The sequence below is a fragment of the Pongo pygmaeus genome, chromosome 2, assembly GCF_028885625.2.
Source record: "Pongo pygmaeus isolate AG05252 chromosome 2, NHGRI_mPonPyg2-v2.0_pri, whole genome shotgun sequence".
Taxonomy (NCBI): Eukaryota; Metazoa; Chordata; class Mammalia; order Primates; family Hominidae; genus Pongo; species Pongo pygmaeus.
In genome coordinates this window covers 160,697,701-160,713,484 of record NC_085930.1, presented here as the reverse complement: position 1 = coordinate 160,713,484, position 15,784 = coordinate 160,697,701, and the positions used below count along the sequence as shown (strand labels likewise).

The 15,784-nt window shown below is 35.3% G+C and overlaps 1 protein-coding gene across 1 annotated transcript; it reads right to left on the bottom strand.

Moving 5' to 3' along the window:
• Window positions 1–1,127: 1,127 nt before the first annotated feature.
• Window positions 1,128–15,530, bottom strand: LOC129033809 (arylacetamide deacetylase). The gene is made up of 5 exons (XM_054482844.2): window positions 15,279–15,530; window positions 11,988–12,210; window positions 9,113–9,182; window positions 4,743–4,914; window positions 1,128–2,037 (listed from the first exon to the last, which is right to left on the bottom strand). Exons 1-5 carry the CDS (start codon window positions 15,414–15,416, stop codon window positions 1,441–1,443), a joined length of 1,200 nt encoding a protein of 399 aa, XP_054338819.1. The 5' UTR covers window positions 15,417–15,530; the 3' UTR covers window positions 1,128–1,440.
• Window positions 15,531–15,784: the final 254 nt, after the last annotated feature.

The following is a 15,784-nucleotide window of genomic DNA, read 5'->3' as shown; positions in this document are numbered from 1 at the left end:
ATGAAATACAAGAAGTCTTTTTGTTGGATATTCTGAGATTACTACTGTTTTCCTGATAAAATAAAATTACCTCAAATACAGCTCTTCTGCCATATCCCTTCTCTGCCTAGATATAATATTTAGATGGTACTCAAAAATAGAATTATAAGTATGCACACACAAACAGACACTGAGGATGGTGAGTATATTAGTCTGTTTTCATGCTGCTGATAAAGACATACCCGAGACTGGGAAGCAAAAGGGGTTTAATGGACTTAACAGTTCCACATGGCGGGGGAGGCCTCACAATCATGGTGGAAGGCAAGGAGGAGCAAGTTATGTCTTGCATGGATAGCAGCAGGCAAAGAGAGAGAGAGCTTGTGCAGGGAAACTCTCATTTTTAAAACCATTAGTTCTTGTGAGACTTATTCACTATCATGAAAACAGCATGGGAAAGAGTCACCCCCATGATTCAATTACCTCCCACTGGGTTCCTCCCATGACACATGGGAATTATGGGAGTTACAGTTCAAGATGAGATTTGGGTGGGGACACAGTCAAACCATATCAGTGAGTACAAAGATAGAAAAAGCTTTAGTCCCTGATAATGGTGTGGACCTTCTGTACCATCTGAAGACGGCCTGTAGTTGGGCTTCTTTATAATGAGAATACACTACATAGTTCATAGTTAATACAGGTAATTCTGCCCAGCCTTAAAGATATTCCATTTTATTTATTTTTCTCCCTGCAATATTGGGATGGGCTTTTCAGAGATTAAAATTTTCTCTGATTTTTCTATCATTGGTCAGTGACTTCCACATCTGTAGTCTTTGGCTGTTAGGTCAGTGTTCATCCCAAATATTTCTTCTGTCTTTACTAAACTTCAGTTTCTCTACCTTTCCTCAAATAAAAAGCAGCTAATTCCCCAAAGTACCACAGTGATTTTTTTTTTTTAGCATTGGTTAGTTTAACACTTGGTACCTAAATTCTAAAAGTGTTTCATAAAGAAATTTACAGTGGTAATAAATTGATATTTCACTGAGGCAACTGCTTTTGAAAAGAGTTGGCACTTAATTCATATCTGTGATTGGGAATGTTTCACGTTGTAAATGAACATTGAATAAAATCTTGACATTACTCAGACAGGCAATATTTGCTCACATTTATTCTCCTGCATTGTAAGTAGTAGCCAACTCACAAAAATAAAGTATACAAGAATGTAATATTTTTAAAAATAAGTAACAGTGTAAGAAGGAAAATCTCAGAAAAAGCAGATAGACAATGTAGAAAATTGAAATGAAATCCCACAGTAAGAAAAAAAACAGAAAAGTGACTATTTAAGAATTTTGCTACATGTGGAACTTAACTAGACCATTCTAAGAAAGACCAATTTCTAATGCAAATTTTCTGAGGTTTTGAGATTTACTTTATTTTTAAAATATGTTATAGCTACATGTTTTACTATAGATTTTCCTTTAACCACTCAATATACTGATTTATAAGTCTGTGACTAATTTTAAGTCCCAGGTACGAAAATGCTCCATGGAATCCATCCTCAACATGGTTATGAGTCACCTGAACTCCAGCGTTGCGAAGTCGGGTGACATACATGAGTCCATCATCTCTTAAGAGATCATATTGACAGGTGATGACATAGGTCAGGGGTAAACCATGTAATTTGTTGTCATCAGCCAACAAAGGGGCTGCCCTCACATCTAGGAACCCTGGATATTTTTTAGCCAGCTCAGAACTGCCATAATTTGGATTATTATAAACATGTCCTTTTATAAACCTCTCAGGGAGCAGGGAACTCCAATTAACAAATTTGAAGAGATGACTTGATTCCGCAGGTACATGTTGTCTGGAAAGCATGGCTTTTTCAAGTGATCTATCAGTGGTAAAATATTCACTCCAGAATCTGACCATGAGTGATTTGGATAGAAATAGAAAATTTGAATTTTCTTGATATGATGGTAAATCTACATCAAGAGGCTGAAGGGCAGGATAAATTAAAGACTGGATCTTGAGTTTGATCTTGACATCTGGGTCATCAAGGAGCTGAGAAACAAGATGATTTGCACAAATCATTTTCATTTAAAACAATAAAATATCCCTAATAAGATTATCTATCTGTCTATCTATCTTGTTCTTATCTATTCATGATCTCAAAAGGACTTAAGTAATAAATGAAACATACCATCACAACAAACTTTCTAACATTCAGAATGGGTTTCTAGAACTAGATGTTCATCAATATTTTCAACTTAAGGAAAATCATCTGTCATATATGCTTTATGGATAATGCAAAAAATCTAAGTGATCATTAGAAAGTTAATCTCCTGTTCTTTCTGCTAGGAATGATAACCAGAAGAATTGCATAAATATTATCTTCTGTTCATGTAAGAGTTTATTAAAATAGGCCTGGTATGGTGGCTCATTCCTGTAATCCCAGAACTTTGGAAGGCTGAAGTGTGGATTGCTTGAGGTCAGGAGTTTGAGACCAGCTGGCTAACATGGCAAAAACCTGTCTCGACCGAAAATACAAAAATTATCCAGGTATGGTAGCACACACCTGTCATTGAAGCTACGCAGTCGGCTGAGACACAAGAATTGCTTGAACTCGTGAGGTGGAGGTTGCAGTGAGCTGAGAAAACACCACTGCACTCCAGCCTGGGAGACAGAGTGAGACACTGTCTCAAAAAAGAATTTTATTAAAATATACCAGTATATCAATAAGCTTTACCATGAAGAAGAAGGATCACTTAATAGAGGTTTCTGACATGGCTTTGATGCTAAAGCGACATGTTACTTTAGGAGATTTGGGCAAGCCTTCTGTGTGAAATGGTCTATTAACATCATCTTTTATATCAAGTCTGTTGTGCTAATATTTGTAATAATCAGTGGTCTGTAAAGAGGGATATACCAATACCAGGTAGGAAAAAAGGAGACTTATAAGAATGAAATATTACAAAATATGTTTTAAATTGTGAAAACATATAGGTTAAAAAATAATTTTATGTTTTCAAAGTGTATAATATACTATAAAAGATGTATAGAACTTCTCCATAAAAGTACAGATATTATTAGATGTAACCTCAAATATTTTGCAAATTGTGGTATTTATCCACATTTTAACTATAATTATCAAAATAGACCATTGTGGAGCCTATTTGTAAAGATTGTTACAAGTTGCCAGGTATTTTTATATAAATTTATTCATATGACCCTCAAACAACTCTTTAAAGTTGAAAAAGTTCATTTTTCTTACAGGTGAGGAAATGAATGTTTATTTAGAGAGACTAAGCCAATATCAAATCTAGAAATTACTGCATCTCCAAGTTTCCTGATGTCCAGTCTAATGCTTTTGCTGCTACATTATGAAATCCATAATAATGATTAGAAATCTACCTGTGAAGTTTCAAATACTTGTTCTATATTGTGGTTGAAACAAAGTGCAACTATAATTCTTTACTTTTGAGAATATTGTCCAACAGATTCTAGCAGTCAAAATGCTTTTAGTGTGAAAAATTATAAATAAATATAATTAACAAACAACAGCAATGTTTTAAAATGGCTTTAGAACACTCATTTGTAACTAAAGTCAACTAATAAAATCTAACCTTCTACATATGTTCTACATAACTTCCACATAATCCCAGAGTGCTGGGATTGCAGTTCTGAGCTACCAGATGCAGCCTATAATTTTAAATGAACGATTTATCCAAAGAATTAACATTAGAGAGAAGGTCTTAGGTAGCTTCTTCTCCTGACTGCTACTCCATGGGAAAATACATGTGTAAACAATAGATGTTTAAACAATCAATAGCAGTGTTTCTCCTTCATCATAAAAACAAAATCTAATCTACATACAATCTGGGGCAAAAATGCCATTTATTATTATTATTATGATTATTATATTGCCATTATTAAATGACAGATAAAAAGATCTGATTTTACATCTACATACAAAAATCTTTTGAATTCTTCATATTTCTTTGTAAGTAGCATGGGAATCTTTGAATGTGTTGATAATTTTCTTAAAATAGGATGATTATTATGGTAATAAAGGAATACGCCATTGAAGATTATATGAATTCATCTGAACCTCTAATAGGGTAATAGGGTCATTAGTCTCACAATTATCTGATCTCATTCACCTACTTAGTATAATATTTTACTGACACATATTATTTTATTTTTTATGCTTTTAAGAGACAGGGCCTTACTCTGTCACCCAGGCTGGAGTACAGTGGCACGATTACAGCTTACTATAACCTTGAACTCCTGGGCTTAAGAGATCTTTCTGCCTCAGCCTCCTCAGCCTCCCAGGTAGCTAGGACTACAAAGTCACACTATTATGCCAGGCGAATTTTTCTTTTTTTTTTTTTTCTTTCTTTTTTTTTTTTTTTTTTTGTGGAGACAGGGTCTCACTGTGTTTCCCAGGCTGCTATCAAACTCCTAGTCTGAAGTGATCCTTTTGCCTTGGCCTCCCAGAGCACTGGGATTGCAGTTCTGAGCTACCACATGCAGGCTATAATTTTAAATGAATGATTTATCCAAAGAATTAACATTCCCTTAAGAAAGAAAAAAATCTATGACAGAAGCAGAGGTTGACATTATAATGTTTTAGTCATTTCTTGTCAATATTCTCTTTAATAGTTTCAAAAAATTAATATCTCCTATTTGCATTTATATTTTAATACATGCATTAAATATGTTTATAAGTAGACTATTTTTAAAAACCATAGAAATTATTGACATACCTGTTGAGTCACTGCTGCAGCTAAATTCCCTCCTGCACTATCTCCAGAAATACCGATTCTCTCAGGGTTCACACCATATTTTGCAAGAACTTTTTTACGTAAGAACCACCTTAAGGCACTGTACACATCTTCAAATTGAATTGGGAAATGATACTTAGGTGCTAATCTGTAGCTGTAGAGAGAAAACATAATTTACACATTTTTTGTTTGTTTTTATTAGACCGTAATATATTATTGGTGCAAAAGTAATGGCAAAACCGCAATAACTTTTGCACCAACCTAATACATGCTGGAAGTGCACATAAGTATATAATTTCTTTAATTTTCAAACTAAACGCAGCCATATAACCGGCACTCAGATCATGAAATATAACATTGCCAGCATCCCAGAAACCTTTTGTTTACTCTCTTAATTCCTGAAGTATCCACTAATTTGATGTAACAGCATAAATTAATTTTGCCTAGTTTTGGCCTTTAAATAAATAAAATCATATAGCATATACTCCTGTGTATCTGGTTTCAGTTGTTCAACATTATGTTTTTGAGCCTCATTCACATTGCTTCTATCTTCCTGTATAGTACTGTATTGTTTGAATATACCACTAATCATTTACCCATTAACATGTTGATGGGCTAAGTGAAATAAGCCAGTCATGGAAGAACAAATACTGTATGTTTCCACTTATATAAGGTGTCTAAAATAGTCAAATTCATAGAATCAGAGTGAAAAGATGGTCGCAAGGGCTGTGGGGAGGAGGAAATGGGGAGTTACTGATCAGCTGGCATAAAGTTTCAGTCAAACAAGTTGAATAAGCGCTACAGATCTGCTGTACAACATTGTACCTATAGTCAAAAATAACACAAATTTAAAAATTCATTAAGAGGGTAGATCACATATTAAATGTTCTTATAAATAATCAAACAAACAATAAATACTAAATAAATATTTTTCCAAGTAAAAAAATGTCATGGGGATTTAGGTTGCTTGCAGTCTTGGGCACAAACAGTGCTGCTATGAATATTCTAGTACATGTTTTTTTTGTGACCATATGGCTGTATTCCTGTTGATATATACCTGTGCTATTGATAGTAACAGAGGTACGCATATATGCTTAGCTTTACTTAATAATGTCAAAGAGTTTTGCTAAGTAGTCTACCAAGTTATTCTCAAACCAGAACTAATGGAAGTGCTGTTGATTCAAAACCTTATCAACACGTGGTATTTTATGTCTTTCTCATTTTACCTATAATCTCGAGTATATAAAGGTATCTTGTAATAGTCTCAATTTGTATTTTCCTGATGTATACAGTACATTTTCATATATTGTTTGATGATTTGGATATCCTTTTCTGTAAATTGTCTTTCTAAGTCTTTCCCCTATACTTCTATTAATTGGTAGGTGTTTTTATATTTTGGATTTGAAAAAGTATATATGTATTTAAAAATTTTTATAGTATACATATGTCTATACCCACATATATATACACACACACAAACTTTAAGACTTCTATTAATGTCTTTCAATGAACATAATTTCTTAATTTTTTTTTTTTTTTTTTTTTTAGTCAGAGTCTAGCTCTGTCGCCCAGGCTGGAGTCCAGTGGCACGATCTTCGCTCACTGCAACCTCCAACTCCTGGGTTCAAGCAATTCTCCTACCTCAGCCTCCCAAGTAGCTTGGATTACAGGTGCCCACCACCACACCCGGCTAATTTTTGTATTTTTAGTAGAGATGGAGTTTCACTATGTTGGCCAGGCTGGTCTTGAGCTCCTGATCTTGTGATCCACCTGCCTCGGTCTCCCAAAGTGCTGGAATTACAGGCTTGAGCCACTGCACCCGGCCTGAATTTTTAATATAACCATTTTACTGAGATATTCATAACCTATAAAACTAACATATTAAAAGTATGCCCTTAATTTTTAATATAACCATTTTGCTGAGATATTCATAACCCATGAAATTAACACATTATAAGTATGCAATTCAGTGATTTTCAATATATTCAGAGTTGTGCAACCATTGCCACAATCAGTTTTGGAAAATTTTCCTCATGCCAAAAGCAAATCCTGTACCCATTAGTAGTCACTTCTAATTTCTCCCCATCCTCCAAACCCAATCATAGGCAACCATTAATCTACATTCTGTCTCTATTCAATTGCCCTATTTTGGACATTTTATATAAATGGAATCACAAAACTTGCCATTTATGACTGGCTTGTTTCATCTAGCATAATATTTTCAAGATTTGTCCATACTGTAGCAGTCCTTTTATTAATAAATGAATAATTAACTGGTAAATGGATGAATAAAATGTGGTATATTTACACAACTGAATATCTGTATAGATATGCCACATTTTATTTAAATATTCAATTGAATTTTAAATATTCAATTGTATAGATATACCAGATTTTATTCATCCATTTATCAGTTAATGAACACTGGGTTGCTTCCACTTTTAAGGTTTATGAATAATGCTTCTACAAACATACAAGTTTTTATATGGGCATGTTTTCATTTCTCTTGTGTATACACCTAGAAATGGAAATGCTGGGTCAATATGGTAACTCTGACCTTTTAAGGAGCTGCCAAAGTGTTTATTCCCACCAGCAGTATAGAGGATTCTGATTTTTCCATGTCCCCACTAACACTTGTTATTATCTTTTTAAATATATGTATTATACCCATCCTAGTGGGTGTGAAGTGGTATTTCATTGTGGTTTTGATTTGCATTTCTCTAATGACTAATGATATTGAGCATCTTTTCATGTGCTTATTGGTCATTTTAATTTAAATATAACCAAAATTATCTATCTTTTAATATTGGAGTTCTTCATCTTTAATATAAATAAAATGAGAATATTTGAAGGCAAGGCATGTATTTGTATAAATATTTTAAAGTATATTTTATCTTTTAAGTACATGAAAGGTGCTCATTGGCCATTTTAATTTAAATATAACCAAAATTATCTATCTTTGAATACTGGAGTTCTTCATCTTTAATATAAATAAAATGAGAATATTTGCAGGCAAGGCATGTATTTGCATAAATATTTTAAAGTATATTTTATCTTTCATGTACTTGTGATTTATTAGTCATGTCAATGAATCAAACACAGGTGTAGGTCGTATACTGTAATTTGACTTGCCATGTTTAAGAAAATTCTCTTTGAGTATAAAGTTGGAATGCAAAATAGCATAAGCCTGGATTTTCTAACTGCATTTTACAAAATATTATTCTAGCCACTACATTTATGAGTGACCACATACAACCAAATATTGATCGTGTCCCAACTTTATAATAATGATTTAACTTGACAAATGGTGATGAGTATGTTATTTTTTAACTGTTCATTTACTTTCTGAAATTTCAATTTAAATATATACTGCTCTGGCATGGGTCTACCCAACAATCCACCCCTAATTTTACTGTCGCTAAGTGCTCTTTCCATAAGTGGATTATTTATCTAGCATAATTTTATATGAACTCATCTATTTTGTTTAATTTGATAATACATTTTTTAATATACTTAGTGCAGTGTATAACACTTGTTGAGCCTAAACTATAGGCTATATTTTAAATATTTAAAATTATATAGCCTGTATTTTAGGCTCACCAAGTGCTATACACTGGACTCCGTTTCAAGGATGTTATCATTTACTCTTCACAATAACCATCTGAGATGGAAATTATTTATGATGCACTTTTATGGATGATCCTGTGACTCCAGGGCACTCATTTTTAAAGACTGTGAATTAAGGGTTGAAAGGAAATACCGTCCAGGTAATTATATCCATAAATGATACAGTTTGAATTTATGTGAAAAAGATTTTTACTTTTTGCTGTTTCTTTTTGCCTAAATAACACATGTACACACATATACAGATTTTTTTTTCTCAACTCTAATCAGGTTAGGCCTAGCACTAACTTGCAATTGCCTACTTAGTGTCATCTGAGAAACATTTATTTTTGGCATAATCATGCATCGGCTGAGAAAGCTGAGAGAATTGGTTGAGCGCGGTGGCTCACGCCTGTAATCCCAGCACTTTGGGAGGCCAAGGAGGGCAGATCACCTGAGGTCAGGAGTTTAAGACACGCCTGACCAACATGGTGAAACCCCATCTCTACCGAAAATAAAAAAATTAGCCGGGTGTGGTGATTCGCACCTGTAATCCCAGCTACTCGGGATGCTGAAGTATGAGAATCACTTGAACCTGGGAGGAGGAGGTTGCAGGGAGCCGAGATCCTGCCACTGCACTCCAGCCTAGGTGACAGGGTGAGACTCCGTCACAAAAAAAAAAAAAGAAAGCTGAGAAAATCTTGGCATGTCAGACATCTGGCCAGAAAACCAAACAGCACAGCTCTTACTTGGTTGATATGACAACAGCATCAAGTCTGTCTGCTGTCCATCTTGACAGCAAGTCATAATCACTTAGAGCTGAAATAAAAGGATAAAAGCAACATATTAGTAAAATAGACAAATGAAGACAAGGCTGTTTCCTTCACAAAAATCCTGCTGCACTTCTTTCACATTCTGGCAGTTCTATTTTACCTTAAAATACGAGAGACAAATTTAACACTGTATTTATAAGAAGCCATCCATCCACGACTCAGTGGAATTCAAGTTTCCCAGTGAACCTCCTAATGCTCTTCCTCCCTTTTATCTTTTGTCCTGCACATTTTGCCATTGATCGTTCTGTGTCAGACTCATTCTCTAGATTAACCCAGCTGTGTATACTGGAAGGAGGTATTGATTTGGCTCTGTTTTAGTTGATGGGTATACAAAGATAAAAAGACAAGTTGCTAACTTGAGCAATACGTTGTCAGATATGTGAGCCAAGGAGTTATAGACAGAATTGTAGCAACATAGAAGGATCACCTAAGTCTGCATGGGACACTAGAAAAGGCACCTGAATATAAGTGGAATAGATCTAGGTCCCCTTAAACAAACACTGGAACTTACTGCTCGCATCTGTACTACTACTTTAAGAATGTATCTAGCTGAGGCCTGTCTTTGCCTCTTTTCTCTTGTCTAAGAGGAAGACGTAATGCTCTTTTTTTTCCATTTCCAACCTTCCTATCTATATCCAATTATTTTACTAGTGCTCTAAATCTTCTTCCCTTTCATTTCCTCTGGGATGTTTATCTGTCAGTCAACACTCCCAGCCCATTACTTGGCTAACATATTTCTACTTATTGCCTTCATTTATTTCAGTCTACCAACTTGTTTATATTTCTCCTGCACAAAAATAAAAGAAAAATGCTCTTACTTAACTCTCATTTCAATCTATAATTTTCTTGCTTATTTATTTCACAACTAAGTCCTTTTAAGGCCAGCAATTATTCTAACCATTTTATTTTCTTTCCTCTCACTTTTTGCTTGCTGTAATGTGTTTCTCTGTGAATATCCCATCATGTCAGCAAGTCTCTCCTCAACAATATTAACATAAAAAGTTCAACATCCAAGAGACATACTTCCATCCTGCTTACTTGACATCTCTACACCATCCAGGACTTTTATTATTTCCTCTTTCTTGAGGTTCTCACCTTCTTTGGCTTTCTTTTCATTTTCTGACATTTTTGACCACCTCAGTGCTTTGCTGTCTGCTTATTCCTTCACTCAACAATTTTGTTTGCATTCCCCAGAAATCTGTCCTCACCCTCCCAGTCATCCTGTCAGAAATGAGGCACTCATTCAGATCTCTCTCTTTTTTTAATTTTCTGTCATTTTCTCCTCTAACTTCCCACATCAATGGACAAATTTGCTTAATTTCAAGCCTGTAACATTTTCTTTTCAGGACTAATTTATTCTTCCTCTCTAGAGTTCAGAGTTCTTAACTTAGTAGGCCCAGTCCAATCTTGACTCCTTCATTGAATCTATATTATATTCATTGGAGGTAAACAGATGAATATCAAGAGCCCTAGGACTCAGGTGGGTTAGGTGATTTTCTCACACAATTGGGACTTTTATCCCAGTGTTTCCACTTCTAAATGTTTTTCTCTTTCTGCTGTAATTCTGTACATCAAGAAATATACAACCTTCACACCCAATCTTGATTACTCTTGCCAAATAAACTAAGTTTAGCCTAAAGCTGCCTCTTTCCATATTTTAAAGGTTTCTTGATACACAGTGAGTTGTAACTTAGTTGGATGTGTAACTCTTGTCCCAATCACTGAGTTTCAGCCAAAGGTAACCAACTTGTGGAACCAGTTTCAAATAACACAAACGCTGAGCTGTAACCAATCTGCCTATTTCTGTGCCTCACTTCTGTTTTCTGAATGTCACTTTCCTTTTTCTACCCATAACTCTTCTTCGACCATGAGGCAGTGCTGGTGACTCTCTGAACCTATTCTGGTTCGGGAGGGTGCCTGATCCGCAAGTAGTTCCTTGCTCAATTATACTCTGTTAAATTTAATTTGTCTAAGGTTTTTCTTCTAACATTCTGGCCTATTATTTCCTACATTTATCACTTTAAAACACACTGTATTATTTGCTTATTTATCAGTTGATTAAAGATTGTCTCCATTAGAATGTAAGCTCCAAGAACACAGGAAGACAGGAATTTTTTCTTTTTTTTTTTTTTTTTTGAGGCAGAGTCTTGCTCTGTTGCCCAGGCTGGAGTGCAACGGTGCAATCTTGGCTCACTGCGACCTCCACCTCCTGGGTTCAAGCGATTATCCTGCCTCAGCCTCCCAAGTAGCTGGGATAATGTGTGCCCGCCACCACACCCGGCTAATTTTTGTGTTTTTTTAGTAGACATGGGGTTTCACCATGTTGGCCAGGCTGGTCTCAAACTCCTGACCTCAAGTGATCCACCCGCCTTGGCATCCCAAAGTGCTGGGATTACAGACGTGAGGAAATTTTGTCTATTCAAAAATATATTCAAAGATATAAAAATATTACCAGGCATATAGTAAATATGAGTAAATGGATGAAAATATTAAATGATTCTGTAATATCAAGTGGAGAATGATAGAAATAACAAGGCTTTCTTAGAGTAATTGTGATAAATAGAAAAAAAAAGTTTCTTCTCACCTCTACCTGGGTTGATGAGGAAATGCATATGTGGAAAAGAGTGATATAAAGCTTCAAGGAAAAGTAAAACTTTGCCAGCAGAACAAAGCACGAGAAGATAAAAGAGGCAGTAATGTCCATGCCGAAGGGCATGTGTACCCACTGAAGACTTAGTAAAATGTTTGCGAATTACCTCAGTGACAGAGATTTTTCAAAGCATTCACTTACCAGCACTTCCCACGCACCAGCCTCCACCATGGATGTAAAACAACCCCCTTCTTAGTGCTTCAGACTTTCTCTTTGGCACATATACCCGAACAAGAATGTTGTTGAATTTTGTCTCAGTGACAGTGACATTTTCATCTGAGGTTGGTGGGACTTCATAAAAGCTCCCGACAACCTTAAAGGAATCCATAATATGGTGAAGTCCCAGCAGCTCCACAAATGTAGCCTAAAAATGAAATTCACAAACATCTTGAAATTCAAGTATCAAATGGCAAAGAGATCTATGGACTTACAGATAGACATTAACCCTTAATAAACTCAAATGGAATGAACTAAATTTTCATGCATGAATCCTGTTTGGTCCTTTTAAAAGAAACCAGAAATGCAAAGGTTATGCCTAGGGTGGTTCTTAAAAAAGAGGGAATATACTGTGAAAGAAATAAAAATATTTCATCCCAAAATATATCTCCTTGACATATTGCAAGGTGGCTTTTCAGAAGAGCTGGAAATACAAGAATAGCTGGAAAGCTTTTCTTTTGTGGAGGTGATTTGCATCTGTAGAGAAAATCTGCATTGATGCAGGCTTTCTCTGAGAGCCTTCATTTGTCCAGATCTAGGAAAAATCAACTGAGAATCTGACACCTTTAAAAGTCTGAGAGAAATTTTTACCATCTGTTCTCTCTGAGGGCTGCTACCTGTGAGGATCCATCTATATAACAAGACCACTTTTGCTACCTATGTCTTCTCTTCTCTCCTTCCCATAACCTGTCTTGCCACCATATCATTTTTTGGCCAAGCCACCATTCTTTCTGTAACCTCAAGATAATAATAAAAAAAAAGTGTCAACCATCTGGCCATTTCTTTGAGATTTTATATTTTGTAAGTCTATTATGTATGCTAAAAATGTATATGCCTTTTTCTCCTATTAACCAGACCTGTCAGTTGACTTTCAGCAACCTTCAGAGGGCAAAGATGAAGTTTTATTTTGACCCCTGCTACTAATTTAGTTCCTATTTCACTAAAATGTGTCAGGCTGTCTACCAAGCTTTAGGGTTTCAGAGATGAACCAGACAAATGCTCTTCTCAAGAATCTCAGAGTTAAGTGTGAAAGACAAATAAATGGTTACAAAACAATGTAAATACTATTACAGAGCTCTGTACAAGGTACTTTGGGAGCAAACAGCAGGTGATTACAAAAAGCTACTTGGGAGTAGAAACTGGAAAAGCAATTTTGTCTGAGGCTTGAAATAAATACCTTTTCCTAAGTCTTTTGCTAACCAAATAAGAAAAGGAAAAACCCTGGCAGGTCGAGAAACTGGTCTAGTTTAGAAATAGGGAGGTGCAGTGAGGCGTGGCTATGGAGCTGGTTGCACATGGGAGCTGGGAGTCAGGGTTGGGAGGGAAGGCATGAGTGGGAGAAAAAGGGAGGGCAGCTTGCCTGCCTGCAGCCCATCCTTTCACTGTAGAATGAGTCAGTGTTCTGAGCACTCTACTGTAGTCATCTCAGTAATATTAACAACTTGCTTATATGGAAGGAAGATAACATTTTCTTATCCATGTCAGATATGAGGAAAGTGAGCCCAGGAAGGTTAAATATGTCATTCATGCCTACACAGCTAGTAAATGATATTTACTAGGATTCTCAATCCAGTAGTTTGATTCTTGATGTAATGTTCATAACATAATCCTTTAATAAAGGGTATGAACACTCAAAGATTGCCAGACATTTCAGAGAAGCCAGCAAAACTAATCAGGAAAAAAGGGACAAACCAGAAGCATAAACGATCACAAAAAAGCAAGCAAACAAACAAGCAGATAATTCAGGAATAAGAAAGGGCATTAAAACAACTTTTAAAAGGTATATCTACTGAGAGCTCTGAAAATACGTTACTTTCATAAATTGTGGACAGAATGTAAGTAAATGAATGAATGAATGAATTAAAAGGCTACCAGAGAAGAATATATATATAATTGCTTAAATAAATAAAAATTAATATAAAGACTCCAAGAAAAAAATCAAAGACCTCTCACATATTGTAGCACAGACAGCAAATATGAGGGAAAAAAATGTGTCCCTTTCTTAAAGCTCTTTAATAGCTCTGCATCACAGAATTAAATCAAAACTTACTACCAGTGCCTACAAAGCACTGTATGATATGGCTTCTAACCTCTCCAAACTAATTGCAACAATTTCCCCATTAAACCCAAATGTTTCATATGATTTCTTGGACTTGTCAATATTCTGTAGCTGGGGTGTTTGTACTTGTTGCTGTCTCTGCTGGAAAACATTTTTCTTAGCACTTAGAATGGTTGGTTTCTTTTCATTCTTCTGGTCCCTAAGTAGCTGTTTCCTCTTCAGAATGGCTTTTTCTCACCATGCATACAGTAGCCCACTCTTGCCTTCTACCCAAATTACTCTCTTTTCTTCCATCTTACCTCCTTAAAGGTACTTCTCATGAACTAAAATCATCTATTCTTTAATTCTAATTTATTTTTTTCTCCACCACTAGAATGTCAACTGTGTGGGGACAGACTACTTGTTTGCCTAATAGGATTTGAGACAGTTGAATTGTTGAATAAATGCAAAATAAAAGATTAATCCAGGAGTTACAACATTCATCTGGTTTAAGTTCTGAAAAGAGATTTGTTTTAATGAAGATAATAAAATAACCAAAGAAGTAATAGTAAAATATCCTCAAGGATCCAGAGAGAGCTACACCTTTTTAATTTGCCAGCATCCAAGCTGCCCAGTTGCCAGAACACCCAGGTCTCCCTCCCCCTCTCAGTTGTGCATATTGTGCCTCTCGTGGTTAACCCTAGGCATGTGCCAACCAGCCTGCCCATTGAATCTTTTCTTGAGAACTTATTTACGTGTCCTTAGTCTATATTCTGAATCCCAAAGATAAGTGCATAAAGATCTATAACTAACACAGTGCTGCATAATCAGATGATCTCTAATTTGAGTATAAAATTTAAGTAACAAACCATACCTAAGATAAGAATTTCAAAGGAGAGCCACTATCATGACATTAAAGCTACCTAAACCAAGTACTTTTTAGCAAAACCTATTCAAATGACTCCTTGCTTGCTCTTCTTGATATTTTTTTAACATGATTTCAATACATAAGACAGAAAACGAACAACATTTCTAAGTAATACATTGTCAGAGGCCACAGCAGTTATTTTAAAAGATGAATAAGTCAATAAATCAAAAGAATAGAATCTTGAAAGACTTAATTCTCTGGGTCAAATGGTGGTGTATGCACATCTGAATTCATAAAATTCCAAACTTACCAAATTTTGTATAGTTTTCAGATGTGCGTTTATCCACATCATTCTCCACGGCTCCTCAACGTTATCTGGGAGAGGTGTATAAATATAATATGCTGTGAGGATCCCCACAATCAGAAGGTACAGCGATTTTCTTCCCATGATGTACTTCCTGCTTCTTGGTCTCTAGACACACAGAAAGTAAACTTACACAATATGCCTGAATAGTGTACTTTAATAAGCAGTGTGCTTCAGCTCCACCCAAAAGCTTTGAAAATAGAGTTGCTCAGTTAGTTTAAGGGTTGGCATAATAAGGTCAAAATTTTATCTGTTATCCAGATACAGTCGTGTTAAGTGCAACTTCAAGGTTTAATGAGTAATAGGAAACTAGGGCAAAGTTTGTCAATGATCATACTGTTATCTGTATTCCAATAAACAGCATGTATTGAGTAATAACTCGGGAACAAATTCTTTAACTCTAACAAAATTATCCATAGAAAACACACAGAATTCAGAATCTTTGTTTTAAA